Genomic DNA, 19966 nt, shown 5'->3' with positions numbered 1-19966 from the left:
AGAAGGTCGTACCCTAACTTACTGGGTTTCGATTTTCACAATAAATCTAAATACACGAATCTTTTCAAACTCAAGTTTTAAACGATCTCGGGAATTAAGAAAAGATCGTGTCCTAACTCACTGGGCATGATCCTCTTTTTTAAATCCGAGATAGCCAAATATTTTCTTAAATAAGTACGTTGTGTCCTAACGCATTGGATATGACATGTTGTTTTCTCAATATGAGGATTTCTAAAAAATAATAAAGGCAATATTTTACGTTTGGAAATTCGAGAAAACGTGCCCTAGTGTGTTGGGTTTCGATTTTTCTCGTTCGACTAAATAGCCAAATATCCTTTTAAAATTTCAAAGTAAGACAATATTTTGCGTTTGGAAACTCGAGGAAATGTCCCCTAATGTGCTGGGTTTCGATTTCTCGTTTGACCAAATAGCCAAATATCCTCTTAAATCTCAATCCATGTCATTTGAATTTTTTAAGGATCGTACTTTAAATCTCTTTAAAGTTTTCAGTTTTCAACACTAAGACATTAAGTAATCAACTAGGTACCAATTTTCGGCGTATCGAGGGTGCTAATCCTTGTGCGTAACCGGCTCCCGAACCTATTTTTTTGAATTTCGTGGACCAAAACCGTTGTTTTAATAAAATCAAATAGTTTATTAAAAACAACCACTTTTCAAGGTGACCCGATCACACCTTATCAAAAAGGATTGGTGGCGACTCCCATTTTCGTTTTCATTTTCAAAACCCAAGTCGACCCCGTTTTCATCAAAAAATGGTGTCAACAATTGAAACAAAGAAATAAAATCCCGATAACCCAAAATCCCTTAATCTTCTCCCCTAATTCCCACTAAACATCCACTACTCAGAATCCCCCTATTACACAACTCTATCCCGAAATCTGAGCAAAAAATAATACCCTTGCCTGCATAGAGATTTGAACAGAAGACCTCCACCATATAATAACACATCATTTAACCACCAGACCAGCAGGTTCATTCTAAAGTAACTTACCCAACAATCAAATAAAAGCCTACTAGAACAAGAGTAAGACCTAATTCATTCAAAATACCAAAATTTGCCCAAGTGAAGGCTCAAACTTGGGACCTCCCAAACACTCCCAAAACACATAACCACTAAAGTTGACAGATATTTGTGTTATATTTTCAGAATAACAAAATTAGAAATTTAGAGGCGTTACAAATAAGGTGTTTCAATCTTACTACACTCCTATTAGAATATGGTTTTACAAGCCTATAAATAGACATAGTCTACTCCTCTTGTAATCATTCGAATTCAACATAGTGAATTATCTTCTCGTCTGCCCGTAGTTTTTTTCCCGAAAGGGTTTCCGCGTAAAATTTGTGTGTTTTTTTTATTTTTCTCTATATTTTTCTTTGCGATAAATTGTCATTACCGACGTTCTATTTTGACAGATATCTTACAACTAGAATCCCTCTATTTTCCGATCCAGTTCCTCCACCACCACGAACCCCAGTTAGATTCAAGCATGGTACACTTTTTAGTTATTGGGAGAACCGAAGTACTCTCTTTTGGATCAAGGAAACAACTCTCAGATATCTTTTTTCCTTTTGGAAGATATAGGAACATTTAGAATTGAACACACATAACGTTCATTTAGAATTGCAATGTTATTGTAGATGTTGAAACAGGGAAATTGAGGTAGATAACAAAAACTCTTTTTTGCCTTTCTTCATTTGTTAATTATTATTAAAACCATTCTTTTTAATTATCTTTTTCTTTGAATGAATGGTGTTGAGACAATACGGTTAAAATCACATTGTCCTCTTTACTAAAAAATAGGTAAATTAATCTTTGTATATTAGATCAAAGAGCAAATTGATCCTCCTATAAAGATTTAATATGTTTTTATGGTAAAAAACTTGTCCTTGTACGTTAGATATTAGAATGAGGTACATGTGACACGCCAAGTGTAACTGTTTGATTATTCTGTAAACTACGTCAGTTTTTAATAATAAAATAAAATAAAATTTTTAGTTATAAAAAAGATTAGTTTACTCTTTAAAACATCGTAATCATATAATAAAATGCTAAAATTCATTGACTGTATATAAAACAATACATATATAGAAGACATGGTACATAGAAAATGCAACAAGCAAAAATCAGCGACATACTGTTTTAGATATCGAGCCAAAGCATTGACCCCTTTTAACCCCAAAAAAAAAAACAGAGACCACAGCAAATCCATATCAAAGGAGAATAACGTTTTTCTAAGTGCTCCCACCAGGGTAGATGCAATTATTATAACCTGCAATCAAAGCAAAATTTTCATTTAGAACAAAAGAAAACAAGGAAATTAAAATATTTTTCAGATTTTGATGTAAATGTCAAATATGGTTGTTATATATATATATATAATATTATTAGAGAATGATATTTTCGTATTCATTTCTATGTATGCGTTCAACACAGGCATTGGATGCTTACTTTTTAAGCTTAAATGAAACATTAGTCGCATATCTTGGATTCCCTAAAATAGAAAATTATTCATTTTAAGTCTTTTAAAAATTTTAAAATTTTAAATTAGTAAAGATAAAATTTTATTTTAGCTCCTTAAAAATGAAAAAACTTTAATTTAATCCCTTAAAAATTATAAATATATAGACTATTAAAAATTACAATTTAATTTAGATCCCCTAAAAAAACCTTCTAGCTTCGTTCTTATGTAAAATTAGTCTTTCAACTATTGGTTTAGTTTCATTTTATCCCAAAATACAGTTTCAAAAAAAAAACGTGACTCATGAAGTATATTTACTAGGATTTTGGGATGTTAGTGTTGCCGTCTGCGAGAAATCACAGTTCCACGGATTCTTGGCGGAATTCTGGTAGTAAAGGTTCATGGCATAAGCAGCGTGCGATGCTACGATGTTCGGTTCGAAACAGGCACCTCCCGGTTGGATCGGACTGCAATCAATGCCCTGGCCACATGCATAGTCTAGACTCGACTGCAATTGAGCATCAGAAATACCAGCCTTTGGTACACACCAAATAGTTGCAGTAGGTTTCAGAGTCGACGGAGTCTAGAACATAGAAAAGGAAATTTTCATTATTATAACTTTTTCTTCTGTTCGAATGAATAAATTAGCTCACTTACCGGATAACAGTTTGAAATGCGAACATCATATGTCATGGAAAGGTCCGGCTTGTAAAGCCCGAATGCCCGTTCAGAACCGGGACCGACTTTCAAGTCCTCATCATAGAGTGCAAAGAGGTAAGTATCCACAGACTTCCCGGGCATCAACGGTGTTCCGACCATCGATTTCAAATGTGCAATCAAGTTCCCATTATAGGCTTTCGCATTCTCAATGCTAGGTCCGACTTCATTATTGTCACCTCTATATGGCCATCCTGTTTCGGCAACCATAATCTCGACATCCTTGAACCCCATATCACTCAAAGCAGAATGCACTGCATCAACCTGCACAACCATTAGGACCAACTATCAACATTTAAATGCCCTAATCTGTGGCAAAGTACTACATTATGGTAAGAATATAATCTCCTTTTTTTTATGTTGAATTATAAAATTCATGTATTATGGAGGCTCTTGTACTAGAAATTAGATTGCATTTTGTCCAATCTATTAAAAAAAATAAGCAAATTAGTTCTTGTACGTTAGAATAAAGAGTAAATTAATTTTTTCTGTTAAAAATTTCATCAAATTGTACTATTAAAAACTAGTGTGACTAACTGAATAATAAAGTAGTGTAACCTTGGGTGATCGCACTCTCAGACTACCCCTAGGGTCGGACCTGATGATATACCCATGACAGATTGCAACAAGATATGTTTTTTTTTTAATTACAAGAGGAGAGTAAAACCCTAACAACAACAAGACTAACGCGACTTAAACTTAAACTACACTTGAGGCGACATGAAGTTCAACAAAATAATAAATTTAATCAAACTTTTACAACAACTTCGGTTCTTGGATAAGATTTTAAATTAAAAAAAAACCATCAAAACCATGAAAGAAAAGACAGGATAAACAATCATCTAATGACAAATGTTGTCTTAAAGTTCATTAATCAACTCAAGCTGATTAAGGGTCAGTGTCACCAGTTATTTCTTACATTTATATCTTAAACATAAGATTCATGATTCAACTAGTTAAGTTTAAGAGTGTAATTAAGTTGGCCTAAGCTTTACTCGAAATTCAGAGTTGGATATTTAGTTCGGGCTCAATCGAATATCTATTTTAAGCTTGAATTCAGCTCAAGATATAATTAAGCTATTCGAGTTCAGGCTAATTAAGCTCATTTATTAATTTTTGTACTCAAACTCAAACTTCGAGCTCAACTCAGTAATTAAGCTTAGAGTTGATAATATATATATTAAAGGCAATTAACAATATAAAAAAAATGTAGGGAGGGACCAAAACCTGAGCATCGAACATGTTCATGTACTTGATTCCGCTAACCCGGTCAACTCGTCCCTCGTTGGGTTGAAACAAGCAGAAGGCAAGCGTTTCGGGTCTCGGGTCACTTTGATAAGCGAAAAAGGGGTAGGGATTAACGGCAAAAGGGGACCCGTTGTCCCTGTGGAACCGAAGCAAACCTCTCAATGCGGGTTCATAACTCGGACTAAAACACCCGGAAGATGGCGGGTCGGATTGACCCAACACCGCCATTGAATGAACCGTTGAGACCTTGATCTTTCCGCCCAGTAAAGCACCGTTAATGGCGTTTTGCATATTTTGCATTGCGGGTAGCAGTTGGTCTATTAAGTTCGGGTCATTTGTAGTCAATACCTGGGTAAATTCATAATAATTTCAACCTTTATGAACTAAAAAATGAAATATATATTTATGTTATTAATTATTTTCAAGTTAGTGTTTAGTTTTTAAAAATCAATTTGAAACTGAATTTCATCAGTTTAATTTATTAATTTTTAAAAAATTAAATATACTTTGAGCTGCAAATTAGGACAATTTTTTTATTTTTATTTTTAGGGGTTAAAATGCAATTTACTATTATTAATTTAAATTTTTATAAATTATAAAGGGCCTAAATGAAAATTTTTCCATTTTAAAGGGACAGTAAGAATATTAACTGAGATTCTTTTTAGTAAAAGGTCTCACTTTTGCTGAAATTTAAGAATGTTCTTAGAAAGTGAAAAGAAAATTGAAAAAGGGAGTGTAAAGCAAAGAATGGGCAATTCTTTTGAAAGTGACCTCGTTGCCAACAGTGACGAGGATGATTTTGCTATCAGGGTAAAAAGGCAACACGTTGGAGTTAACCCACTGAACTGCTGAGTTTGGATCGGAAGCCAAACAAGGAATATCTCCATTAGCTGCTCCGATTACGATCCCAATTTCGGTATAGCCAAAGCTTTGATAATCACCGGATCCGCTCCGTACAATCTAACTTTCTCAATCGACGTCGATTTTAGAAGCTCCACGGTGGCTAACGGCGGCGGCAAGTTGTCCGCCTCTTGGCCGTAGTTCACTCCAATAAACGGCTCAGCACCTATTTACAAAAAAAAAAAAAAACCGAAATGATTAATTGGAAATTTGGAACTTGAAAGTGAAGTAACTGATAGTGATGCAGTTTCTTTGTTTTTTTGTGTAGAGATTTCATTTTCTTGAGAAAGGGAAAACAGTGTCGTTTTGGGGAGTAAGACACTTACTTGAGGAGTGAAAGAAGATAAGGAAGGAGAGGAAGAAGAAGAAAAAAGTAGCCATTAAAGAGACAAAGGAAATACAGAGAGAGAATGAGAGTTTGTGTTTGCTTATTTGTTAAGCTGGGTGTTTGAAGCTTGCAAGGGATGAGTTTATATAAGAGCTCATTGTGAGCATAGTTTTAATAGTTTATATAAGGCCCGACTTGAAAAATTAGTTCGGTTCAACCAACCAGCAGCTCAATTGATTTTTACAAACAACCTGATTTCATGTCTCTCTCCAAACTAATAATCAAATTAGTTCCAAATCCAACTGATTTAATCCGATTAAAAAACCATGGATAAAATTAGGGGTGAGCATTCGATCGAATCGGGTAAAAGAATTTAGAGTTAATCGAGTTGACGAGTCCTATTTTATCATCCTAACACAACTTGAATTTTTTTTCGAATTAAGTCGAGTGAAATTGTTCAAGTTAACTTAAAAAATTAAACATGTCAAATTAAAATCCTGTTACAGTATAATTAAGGGATAAATCTTAAAATTATACATGAACTTTGAGTTAATGTGCAATTGCGTACATCAACTTTAATTTAGTGCAATTATACGCGTGAAACTCTAATTGTGGTTCAAATGTATGCTTGAAACTTTAATTTTGATTTAAAGAAATAAGTACACATCAATTTACTTTTATATTGGATAAATATAATTATTTATGTATAAACATAAAATAATATTATATTAATAATTGTGTTAATAATTTACAAGAATTAGATCAAATAAAAATTTCATTTATGAAATTGCGCAAAATCAAATACAATTGCACATTAAACCATAGTTAATGTATAGTTTTTGTATTTATCCCTATAACTAATTACATGCTAGAGTATAGAAATTTGAAACATATGTATTTGAAAAAATTTCAAAGAAAAATTTTAAAAAAGAAGAAGATATTTTAGTATGATGAACTTGAATCATTAATTAACTTATTTAGGTCCCAAAATTATTATTTTAGAAAATTTTCAAAAAATTTTTATAAACATTATGAATTTTTGAAAATTTTTTTGATTTGTTTTTTTGTATTTTTTATTGAGAGAGATAAATTTACACATTTTTAAAATTGGCAAGGACCAAAGGCGTATTTATATCAATATATTATTCGAATTGTAAAATTTAACTCGGCTCGGATTTGAAACTCGAATAACTTAAATAATCCAATTCGATTAAGTCGATTTTATTTTTGAATAAAATGGTAATATAAAATATTGCAAATCGTTCGGAAGGGAGGAAATGGGAGGCTGTGAAGGAAAGTGAGATTTGGAAATAGTGTATGGTGGAACGGTTAGAAAGGTTGTGGAAAACTCAAAAAAGGTAGTGTGAATTAAATTTTTTAATTATTCTAAGAGAGAAATTTAACATTTCGACTACCTAGTCCTTGGACGAGGGACCAAATTGTTAATTTCCCACAAATTATATAATATTATATTATTTTCCCAGTATTTTCCACAGTGAAATGGTGTAGCATATTACTGTATTTCGTAGGGACCCCCTCAACGTGTGTGTTTTTCTTTCTCTTTTCTTTTTCTACTATACTAAATTTACAATTAGGTGTAGGGGCATAAGAGGTGGACCATTTATAGTTTGTATTTGTCTTCGACAATGTCCTGGGAATTTAATAAAATTATCATAAAGATTTGTGTAGTAGGAGTTAGATAATATTTTGTTTTTTAAACTTAAAAAATGAGTAAATTAGTCTCTGTAAGTTATATTTAAAAAAATATATAGTCAACTCAACCAGGAGTTTAATATAAGTATAGATATAGATTTATATAATGATCACACATCAAATTAATTTTTTTATATTTATAATATAAAAAATCTCCTATAAATATAAAACACCAAGTTTGAGTCAACATATTTTAACAATTTTTACACGACTGAAGAAATTGAGTCAACAAATTTAACATTTCAACTACCTAGTCCTTGGATCAAACTTTATCTAAAAAATTAGACATGTGGTTGTGGGTTGATTTGAGGTTAAACTTTTGGACTATAAATCCACCATTTGGGGTTTAACAGACTTGATGCTCTATTAAAATAAAATATGATTTTTTAATTTAAAAATTAACAACAATTTAAAATTATTTTTTTATGAATTATAAGAGGAGGGCAAAGCTCAAGTAATAATATAATTAGTGCGATTAAAACCCAGATCACATCTGAGACATTCAACACTCTGACCATCAGGCCAACACACATAAGGTTCATTTAGAATTGCAATGTTATTGAAGATGTTGAAATAGAGAAATTGAGGTAGATAACAAAAACTCTTTTTTGCCTTTCTTTATTTGTTAATTATTATTAAAATCATTCGTTCTAATTATCTTTTTCTTTGAATGAATCGTGTTGAGACGATATGGTTAAAATCACATTGTCCTCTTTACTAAAAAATAGGTAAACTAATCTTTGTATATTAGATCAAAGAGCTAACTAATCCTCCTATAAAGATTTAATTTGTTTTTACGGTCAAAAACTTGTAGAATGAGGTACATGTGAAAATTAAATTAATGCACATGTTCTCACTTGATCCCTATTTTAGATATTCTTTTTTTGGATATCATCATCATTCTTGATGTAAAAATTATGAGATTAAATTAATTATTTTTAATTCTTATTTTTTTGTTTTAATTAAATATATCATCGTTGATATAAAAATTTCTAGATTAAAACAAAGCACGTAATTTCAATCAGTACAGATGGATGAGCAGAAGAGGATCGTAATAAAGTTTGTCCAAGTCGCAAATTCGACTTATGGCTTTAGACATTCGGAAATAAATTTAGATTTTGATATAACCTAAAACGCAATCGAATCCGAATCAGATAAAACAGTTAACTAAGATAAATAAAATAGAATAATAAATAAAAAATTAGAACAATAAAGAAGCAAATAAGGAAAATAGATGGAAAAAAAAATAGAACGTGGTATGTAGAAGTCCTAAAAAGCCTTGGAAACAAGAAAAATCTACAACTCCCTTCAAGCGGCTCTAATTTCCCCTCCAAGAAAGAAAACTTGGCAAGAAAAAGTATAAAGATGATCCCCACAATCTGAAAAGATTGTTAAAACTCTTCTAAAACAAAACTCGAGAAAAATTCTTGAAAAAGAAAAACTCAAAAATAATTTATTAACTCAAAAGATTGTTAGATTGTAAAGCATTATATGAGTAATTTGTAAATTAGATATAGGTCATGTTAGTTTCAAAGTGGAGTGAATTTAGGTTGGGTTAATTCGAATTTTAAAATTTTCATATGGTTTCGTGTTTTAAGGTTGAGCTTGGATCATTTGAAGTTTTGGTAGTCTCGATTTTGGACTATTTAGGGTTCAAATCATTTTAGATTTGGTCATTCGAGGTAATGTTATTTCTAATTCAAGTTGTTTTTCATATTTAAAGTGAACTGAATTTAGATGATTAATCTATTATGATAAATTTGAATATAATTGATTCGGATTATAATTAAGAGGTTGAATTTTGAAATTCGGAGCCTCACCCTTTGTCACCACCGTCGCCGTTGTTTCAAGTTCTCAGAGTTTCGAAATCCGGCAAGTTGAATCACAAAAAACAGGCGGATTCGAGTTTCCGAATAATGCCGCCAAGCACTTTGAATCCTATACAAAACAAGTAAAAATTTCTTGCTGTTTTAAAAGTATGAAATTCTATAGGAGGTCCCTGTACTATGTGTTTTTTTTATTAACCCCCTCTATTATTATTTGATTTTTTTACTCCCTTTACTTTTCAAAATGTATATTTTCAGTTCTAAGGGGTTTTTTTTATTTTCTGTTAATTTGATGGAGACTTATATTTTTCAAAATATGATAGATGTGATATATATATATATATATATATATCTTGACTTTCTTTTTATAGTTGGATAATTTTTGCATTTAAAAAAAAAAGAAAATTATAGGTAAAAGTGTTATAGAGATTCCTATACTAAGGTTTAAATTATGCATGTTAAATCAAAAAGCAAACCGGCTATTTATGTTAAAAAATTCATTCATTTGTATTGTTAGAAACTAGCGTGGCTGACGAAATAATCAAACAATAACATGTAGCATGGTACCTTATGCTGATGTATAGAGCCCACTTTTTAATAAAGAAATAGATGAAATTTTTAACAGAATGATCAATTTGCTCTTTTATCTAACGTATATAACTTAATTAGTCAAATTTTTTTGAGTAGGAGAGGCAAAATACACTCTAGCTCTTAATAAAGGGGCTTCCGTAATACTTTTGTCAAATTTGTATAATATTTATCTTAATTATATAAAAAAAATATCTATATATATCACATCACAATTCAAAATGTGTTTGAAAAAAAATTTTAGTCAAATGATCTTATTGAATTAATGGAAAAAAATTCACTTAAAAGGACAGAACACCCGTTTCAAAAAGTAAAATCAAAAATCAAAAAAATCAAATTATAAAAGAAAAATACAAAGTAGAGGGACCTTCTATAGAAATTTACCTTTCAAAATAAAATGAATTGTTTTTATTATTCTAATAATATATTTGAAATTGAGCAAGTCTAATCCTCCACTACAAGGAGAAATGAGTAGAAGACAATAATTACCAAGATCTCTAAAACACTAGTTTTGTCTTTCTGGTTATTATATTTTGTGTAGAGTTATATAGTTTTAATAGCAACACGTATTGTATCAGATAACAGTTTTTGCTAAGCTGTAAATTTTTGTACTCATAAGTTTTAATTATTTTTTGAAGAAATTAAGCATGGTTTTTTAATAATTTCATTATAGATTCTGATCATATCTGTTCTTTTTGACACAATGCCTAGAACTACCCATAGTCCCTCCCTAGCTCATAAATAGGAGGATAATGGCTACATTGACAACAATACTCATTCCAGTCGAGCTATAATTCAATCGAAAAATTCGATTCAATTTTGATTCAGGTAATATTTTGATATACATTTGAAGCGTACCACATAATATCTTTCTCTTTGAATGAGATCTCAATTCCAGTGATGATTTCATTAGATATTGTTAGAATTAAGTGGCCCGAATCCTTATTTAAATAAAATACAGTGGTAAAATAAAATAAAATTAAAATCCCTATAGAACAACACTTATTTTATTTTATTTTAGAATAAGGTTTTTTAAACCTTATTAAACTCTAATTTTTTTATATTGATTAGAATAAGGTGTTTCAATCTTACTACACTTCTATTAGAATATGATTTTACAAGCCTATAAATAGACATAGTTTACTCCTCTTGTAATTATTCGAATTCGATATAGTGAATTATCTTCTCGTCTGCCCATGGTTTTTTCCCGAAAGGGTTTCCACGTAAAATCTGTGTGTTCTTTATTTTTCTCTCTTTTTTTCCTTTGCGATAAATTCTCATTACTGACGTTCTAATTTTACAAATTAGTTTCAGAGCTTCCGGGTTGTTCATCCCAATCACGGTAATGGCGTCTTTAAAGTATGAAATTTCGCTATTGGATCGCAACACCAAATTCACGTTGTGACAGATAAAGATGCAGGCAGTTCTTGCACAGATGGACTTAGAGGAAGCCCTGCTAGGGGTAGATCAAATGCCTTCAATGTTGATGGAGGAAGAGAAGAAGCGCAAGGATCGAAAGGCGTTAACACAGTTAAATCTGCATTTGTCTAACGAAATTTTGCAGGATGTGATGAAGGGGAAGACCGCCGCTGGATTATGGAAGAGGTTGGAACAAATATGTATGTGAAAAACTCTAACTAGCAAGCTGCATATGAAGCAGCATCTTTATGCTCATCATTTGGATAAAGGTGCATCTGTGCACGAACACTTAACAGTGTTTAAAGAAAATTTCTCAAACTTGGAGGCCATGGAGGTTCAGTATGATAAGGAAGATCTAGGGTTGATTCTACTTTGTTCGTTGCCCCCGTCTTATTCAACCTTTAAATATACGATTTTATTATATATCAATTCTAACGACGGTTCCATTAGATATCTTACAACTAGAATCCCTCTTTTTTCCGATCCAGTTCCTCCATCACCGCGAACCCCGGTTAGATTTAGGCATGATACACTTTTTAGTTATTGGGAGAACCCAAGTACTCTCTTTCGGATCCAGGAAACAGCTCTCAGAGATCTTTTTTCCTTTTGGAAGATACAATAGCGAAACAATCAACCTATTGATATTGGAAGACCCAAAAGATTCTTCCAATTTATCATTTCTAGGTCCAATGGAATTCATAGGTATAGGAAGAAGCCCTGTCAAATAGAGAATTTTTCTTTCGACCATATTTCGATTGTTAATACGATATATAAGGACCGACTTCGCTAGCTTATTGAGGCTTGCTTAAAATTGGCAAATTGTTGTGCCACACAAGCCTTCCTAAGGATTTTTTTCTTATAATTTATTATATATATATTTAAAAATAATATGTATTTTTATATATATTTTTGAACTATTTATAATTATGTCTAAATTGAGACAATATGTAAATGTTGAGAGTTAATTTTTTTTAAAAAAATTATGATTAAATTGACATAATGTATAAAAGTTGAGAGTTAAATTTGTTATTTTATCAATTTGTAATCTGATCTCACTCTTCCATTAAACACTTAACGGTACTTAACAGAAATTAACCAAAATAAAAATCAACTTTTCAAAATGTATATTTTCAATTTTAATTTGATTCAATTTTTAGGCACAATTAAATTCATTATCTATATAACACCATTTAACATTTGTATACTACATACACAAATAATTATACTTACATAATATACAAACAAACTACATATTGGATCAAACTTTATCTAAAAAATTAGACATGTGGTTATGGGTTGGTTTGAGGTTAAACTTTTGGACTATAAATCCATCATTTGGGGTTTTAACAAATAATGTCAATGTCACTTGCAAAGTCAAGTCAATTAATGCTCTATTAAAATAAAATATAATTTTTTATTTTAAAAATTAACAACAATTTAAAATTATTTTTTATAAATTATAAGAAGAGGGCAAAGCCCAAATAATAATATAAGTAGTACGATTTAAACTCAGATTACATTTGAGACATTGAACACTCTGACCATCAGGCTAACACATAGAAAATTTATAAAACAATATATTAAAAATTACATAATGGTAATTTAAAAACTTACTCTTGCACGTTAAAAATTAGAATGAAGTACATATAAAACAATACATTTATAAAAGACATGGTACATAGAACATGCAACAAGCAAAAGATGAAATTGTTTTTTTTTATATAATTGGAGAAGAAGAATGAAATTCTTTGGAATTGAAGCCAAAGCATTGACCCCATTTTCTTTTAACCCAAAAAAAAACACAGACCACAGCAAATCCACAAATATAAAATAAGACCCACAAATATAAAGTACCCACAGCCTATATTTGACCATCCTTTTTATTTTTCCAATTTCATTTCACTTTTTATCTGCCTTTTTCTAAGTGCTCCCACCAGGGTAGATGCAATTATTATAACCTGCAATCAATGTCTCATTAGATTTTTTTGGTAAAGGTTTTAATAAAGTAATTTGTAATAAAAGATTGTATACTATTTTTTTCTTCATTATGTTTTTATCTATAGAATTTTTTCTAATAAGGTTTTAACAAGATACATTATCTACTAATAGACATTTAAAGGAGAGCGTTATGAATATCTTATTAAGTGTACGTTCATCATGATCAAAATAAAGTTTTGATGTATTTTAAATTTTAATAGTTATTAGAATTAGATCTCTACTTCTTTTATACTTCTTATGCCTATAAATAGAAACTCTGATGAAACATTGTAATCTCCTATTTGATCAATAAAATACCTTCTCTATTGTTTTTATATTTTCTTTATCTCTCTTTAATTTATAATTTTTGTTTGTATTTATTAAATGCATTTTTGAATTTCAAAAAAATGAAAAATGAAATTTATTTTTTAAAATTGAAAAATAAAAAATGTTATCAAAAACCAATGAAAACGGAAATGTAGCTTTATCTTTATTATCAAAGAAATTAAAACACTATAAAAATTTACATAAATCCTTAAGAATTTTTTTCAAACGAACCGAACCGGTTCAAATAAGTTCGATTCCGTTCGCCATTCGGTTCATTTTTATAAAAAAACAAAATGGCGCACATCAATTGCAATTTATCCACTACATTTATCGGTCTTTGTTATCAAACCGATTAAACAGTGATTCGGTTGAACTAATTAAAAAATCAGTTGAACCGAGTTTTTTTTTTAAATAAATTTTTAATGTTTTTACTCAGATTAATTAAACTGATAGCCTAACCAATTCGACTACTGGTAAAATTCTAAAAACATGGAAGAAAAGGCAAACCAAGACTTGCTAGAAATTGAGAAAGGCAAATACTAAATCCAATTAAAGGTTCTATTTTTGTAATCAAACAATCCAAATGGTGAGATGGATGAGTTTGTAGTGCCAAACCAAACATAAGGTTTCACAGCTTGAATCCCCAAAAACAAATACGAGCCTTGATCCCGACTTGAGCATCGTTACAGCAGAAAACATGGTACAATGTGTTCTCATAGACGAGTAATGACAGCTTCAACCTCTGACGGGGTGTATAGATGGTATGTCGGTGCTACTCGAGCGATATCGACATTGTTGGGAGTCACCTGTAATGATAACATTAGTCAATAACAGAGAATTTTGCAGAAAAGAATGTATACATACGGTAAAATCTTGATGGAAAAAGTTCACCTTTTCTTCCATTACTTGCTTTAAAATCGACAGGGCAATTGTTTCAGCTTCTTGAAGAGTTAAGTCCTGCAGGGGGAAAGAATTTATACGAGTGAGTCAAAACAATACAATGGAATTTTATTGTGACATGGCATGCCGACTTCGGTTAAAGACTGACTTCCAAGGATGAAAAACTACAAATGGAAGCGAAGATACCTTGTTGTATTGCTCTTGCAAAGAGCTATCAGCACCTTCGGAACCCGAACCTATAGCTTTTGCATTGCATTGCCAAAATGTGCCAGAGGGATCGGTATAGTATCTGCAAAACCCAAGTTTTGAACAAGTAAACAGAACAGCATATATGCATACCTATCAGAAACTGGCAGCCCAAATTTTGATCTGCAGTTGCTCAGAGCCGTATTTTAACCTATATTACTTGGACTTGGTAACGATTTGGACATGTTGGATATGCAGGTCGGATACCATTCTTCAGATAATGGCAGTTCAATAACTATGCTTCAACCAATTACAGTTGTGATAATCTACGTTTATCCGACTCGTAATTTTTCCGATACCATGGGATTATGATTCATTAAAAATATGCAAAAATTTATAAAAATATTGAGCATACCCGTTCAGCACATCATCTCTAAGTCCGAGTAACATAGGAGATAACATTAGAATTTAGTGACATGACGAAGAGATTTTCTCCTACAAAAGGCAAGGCAAAGTAAAATCATCGCATACTTACAAGCTAGTCCCATTCTCATCATGACCAGCAATGAGAAGAGATACCCCAAATGGTCGGGACTGCAAAGGAAAACGTTATACATGTGAATACGCAATTCAAAAGAGATACAGAATCCTACATTAGATGGCAAATGAAATCGAATACACAATGTATATGAATCATATTGGCTATGGCCCTCTCGTTTTTGCTTGCTAAGATGAATGTAAAGCATCATAGACCAAGAATCTAAAATAACTACAACTATATACAGAAAAAGATATGCAGCAGTACCATGGATTCTTCATCTCCTTCACCGAATCGAAGGGCCAGATCACAAAGAGCTTGAGTTGTAGACTCCACGGTCATTGGCTCACCATATGAGAATCTATGGTTCTGTGTGAACGAAAAAAATTTCCGCATAAGAGATCCACATATCAAAGAGAAACGGCACTCACAACTATGGTACCTGAGTTTCAACTCGTGCATGTTCAACAAGGGTCCGTGCATCAGCAATCAACCCACTCATAGCACATCCTATATGCTCATCAATTTCCATAATCTTCTCAACACTACTGGGTTCCTGGAAGAAAATTCGAAAGCCATGATGCCAGGAAGGAACTGCAAACCTAATATATGCGACTGACGGGATGTTTCGGGATTTATGGTTGCTTTTTTAACAAGTAAGCTGGCCAAATATAGTGAAAGGTAACAAACTCTTCCGCAAGTATGGCGTAGCATATTGCGGAAAATAAGATCATGCCTATCACACATTATGGGAACCAAGCCGACAATAAATTGGGGGGGTATAGGAGGAAGAAGAAGCAATCGTGAATTCTATTGCTCAAACCCTGATTTTCGTATCTAAAGCTTTGAACATCGATCAACATTCAAATGATTGTAACCTATGTTATACAAACTCTTAGTTTTCCCTAAAATATTTATCACCAGGACCCTGATTTTCGTTTTTTGAATCTTGACCATCGATCAATGTTCAAATGTTTGTAACCTATATTACACACTCTCTTTGTTTTCCCTAAAACATTTGTCTCTAGGATCCTGAATTTTCGTATCTAGGGCAAAGATTTGAAAGTTGTAACCTATATCACACGAACTCTTCATTTCCCCTAAAATACTTATCACGCCTAGGACCCTGATATCCTTATCTGGAGTCTCAACCATCGATCAACATTCAAATGTTTATAACCTATACCACGCGGACTCTCCATTTTCCCAAAAAATACCCACATTTTTGGACATGAATACAAGAGTATGATCCTCCAAATAAAAGAAAATTGAGTATTACCATGTTGAACAGATACGCCTATCCAACACTCAACTACCGAGTCCGAGTAACATAGCTTTGTAACTAAAAAGTTGGTAATTGATCAAAAGAAGGCATCATGGGACTCCATTTCTTAACAAAAATATCCTTTTTTTATACTACATTTTAGCAAATAAGCCGAAATGAAGCAAATTAAAGCACAAAAAATAAACCCTTTTTTCTTCTTCTCTTACAATCAAGCAAAAGGGCTAATTACACAAGTAATCAAGTACAAGATGAGTTCATACCAACAATGGTGAAGTAATACGCTTCTCCACAGCCAAAACGACACCGTCTTTCGTCTTTAGCCCAATTGCAGTTGAACCCAGCTACATTTCAATCAAAAAAAAAGAAAAAAACCCATTGATATTAGAACACGCCCAAAAAAAATTAGGCAAAAAAAATGATAACTGTTTCAGGAGTTTTTCCCAGGAAACAAACAGAAAAAAAAGAAGGAAAAAAATGAAAAGAAAAAAAAGAACGAAAGAAAGAAAAGGTAATTTACCTTGATGGCCTCAATTGCATATTCCACTTGGAACAATCTTCCTTCCGGTGAAAATGTGTTGACCCCACGATCATACTCAGTCCTTGACAAAATAAACAAAAAAAAAATCAAAATTTATTTATTTTTAAATGGAAATAGAGCTGTAAATTGCAATTAACATGCTTTGATTTGGTACCTTGTGAGAAACATGTTTGGATCGATTATATTTAAATCTAACAAAACCTAAAGAAATTTTTTTAAAAACCCAGAAAAATTAATATGTTTTTAATACGAAAATCAACCAGAAAAAAAAGAAAAAAAATTAAGAGAGATTTTACTGAATAATGAGAGCCGTCGAGCAAAGAAAAATAAATAAGTAAATGAAATGAAGCAAGGTTCGGTGTTTTTGTAAATGGCTTCTTGTAAAACAAGTCAGGCTATGGAAACCGCGTCGTTTTTGTTACTATTGTAATGAAAGTAGGGTTGAGCGTATCTTCGAATCAAATCGAAAAATTTGAGTTAATAAATTTTATTTTATCATCTTAACTCGAATTAAAATTTTCTTAAATTAAGTTGGGTGAAATAGAATTTGAATCGAATCAAATATATTTATTCGAGTTAAATTAAAAAAAATAACTTTAGATTCTTATAATCACTATTATCCACAGTAATTAAATTTATTATTAACTTTCATCCCATTTATAATTTATTTATTAATATTTTATACGAGGGTTAGTTTCTTTACTTAGTTGTTTCAATTATTTTATGATTCTTGTTATCATGTATTTTGAAATTAAAAAATATATTAAAGGTAAAAATTGTGATTTTTTAATAAAATTTATTTTTAAAATAAAATATGAAATTGATATCAACAGAAAATTTTAATACGAATATTTTATGGCATCATCAATAATTCAGTTTAAATAAAAATTGATAAAGATTCAACATGATTAAACAAATTAATAATATAAATAGTACAAAATGTGAAATTTAATTCAATAATATAAATAGTAGATATAAATTTTTTTAAAAAAATGGATTTAGGAGAAAATAACAGTTTTAGGGGGAAACAAAAGGAAAAAAGTTTTGGAAGTTTGTGAGGAAGTAAAATTTTAGAGGGAGGAATAAAAGGAAATCTTTATTGGGGATTTGAGAGAGGAGTTAAGAGGAAGGGAAATAAAAGAGTTTGATATTTAGTTTATTCGAATTATTCGAGTTATTTGAATTCGAAAATTTAATTTGATTCGAACTCGAAATTCGAAAAAAAAATTGAATAAATTCAATTAGCTCAACTAATTTGATTCAAATAATTCAAAATTTAAAAAAAGAATTTAAAATTTTTGAGTCGAATTAAATTTTGCTTACTCTTAAATGAAATATTAACTATTAAGCTGAGTTTGAGTTTATTAAAAAATGTTAATGGGCCCTAGTGTTTTTTTAAATGTTTCTTAATATAGTAAATCCGAATTAATTAAATTAAGCTTTGACTAGTCATAGATGTTGGTATTGGAATGGGCCCTACTCTCCCACCATTCATCATATGCATCAACGGTTCTTTTTATAAGATTCCACCCTAAACCAGTATCTTCGCCTTTAAATTTCTTCTAAGCTTTCCATTTTTTTTAGGGCATCCCACCTATTTTTAAGTTGTCTTTGTGAAAAACCCTTACCCGTTTCTTTCTCAAAGTTGGTCATTATTGTCAACCATCCATCTTTTGTGAAATGAGTACTAGACCTATTGCCTTTTAATATCTCTTTAATACAAATATCACAAAATATGTCTGTCAATCTCTTATCCCACATTGCTTTCACTTTTTCATCACTAACTTCAATCGCCGAAGTACTCATCTATTGTGTATACGAACAAATTCGTTTCAGCCAGTAAAGCAATGAAGAAAATCAAATGTCACATAAATATATATGTTTACATGTGTATAAAAAATTTAACTATATACATGAACAAAAAACAGTATCAAAAATTTAACTATATACATGATAAAAAATTAAACTATATACATGAAAAAAAATTTAACTATATACATTAACTATATACATGAACAAAAATTACTTGTGTTCTAGAAAGACAAGATATCACTGGTTCCCGCTTTTATTGCACTGAATGCAAAACTCTGATCTCAACAGAAGCTACGCTTTTGGTTTTATTGCATCATGCCCTATTTTGGGATTTTATGGTTCTCATTTTCTTATATGTTTGGACCTAACAACAGAGTCTTTTCTGGGCCACAATGTCATCTACCTATATATACAATACATAAATATATATGTGTATATATAATGTGATGATGGCATGGATGCAGTTCATTTTTGAAACAAGGAAAATGGTTAGGCACTTTGGAAATACTTGCTGCTATTATTCACTTAATGCCATTGCCTTAAAAGGCTTTAAACCCACATGCTGCCCAATATATTACCCACAACTTGCTATAATACATGTTCCATTCACATGCCTGTTGCCCAATGCACTAAAGAAAAAGAGTACCAAGGTTTTCGGCTTTATTATGCTTATTATTTTTATCACCATTTTTCACTTGATTATGCTACATTAAACAAAACAAAAATCTTTAAGGAACAAAACAATTCACTTTGTTCATCAAACCAAGTATTTGAAACAGGGTATGATGTAATGATGTTGAAAGAACATATCATATACCCAACTTATCACATTCCCAATTGGATTTCAAGAGTCTTCTATATGGATGGATATATGTTTGGATACAATTACAAATGTTCCCATCTGAACTATCCAACTATTTTCTTTTGAGTCAAGTTTATTCAAAATGTCGAATGAAATTAAAATTGATAAAGTAGGAATGCAGGACCAAATCCACTAGAACCACATAGTACATGAACTATTAGGATAATTTAACCATGATAGTCCTTTCTTCAATGGCAATAAGATGATCATTGCAAAATCCTACCATGCAGGTTGTGAAATCGTTACTAAACTCTAAAATCAACGTGAATGCAAAAAGCTTAGAAGGTTTAACAGTTCTGGACATTGTTGATCGTGCTGACAA

The 19966-nt window shown here is 31.0% G+C and overlaps 1 protein-coding gene and 1 pseudogene across 2 annotated transcripts; both read right to left on the bottom strand.

Annotated features, from left to right (window-relative positions):
• Positions 1–2249: 2249 nt before the first annotated feature.
• Positions 2250–11967, bottom strand: LOC107892935 (glucan endo-1,3-beta-glucosidase 7-like; annotated as a pseudogene).
• A 2079-nt stretch (positions 11968–14046) lies between these two features.
• LOC107891756 (proteasome subunit alpha type-5) lies at positions 14047–17425 on the bottom strand. 2 transcript variants are annotated; one of them, XM_016816648.2, is made up of 10 exons: positions 17267–17425; positions 17125–17171; positions 16950–17031; positions 16693–16773; positions 15590–15703; positions 15415–15516; positions 15145–15203; positions 14610–14712; positions 14415–14480; positions 14047–14329 (listed from the first exon to the last, which is right to left on the bottom strand). In XM_016816648.2, exons 2-10 carry the CDS (start codon positions 17136–17138, stop codon positions 14237–14239), a joined length of 714 nt encoding a protein of 237 aa, XP_016672137.1. In that variant the 5' UTR covers positions 17139–17171; positions 17267–17425; the 3' UTR covers positions 14047–14236. The 2 variants fall into 2 exon arrangements, with proteins under 2 accessions (XP_016672137.1, XP_016672138.1); XM_016816649.2 differs by having other exon boundaries at positions 17125–17423.
• Positions 17426–19966: the final 2541 nt, after the last annotated feature.

The sequence above is a fragment of the Gossypium hirsutum genome, chromosome D09 (genome assembly GCF_007990345.1).
Source record: "Gossypium hirsutum isolate 1008001.06 chromosome D09, Gossypium_hirsutum_v2.1, whole genome shotgun sequence".
Lineage (NCBI taxonomy): Eukaryota > Viridiplantae > Streptophyta > Magnoliopsida > Malvales > Malvaceae > Gossypium > Gossypium hirsutum.
Note: the sequence above shows the minus strand (reverse complement) of the source record. Positions and strands in the feature narration are given on the sequence as shown.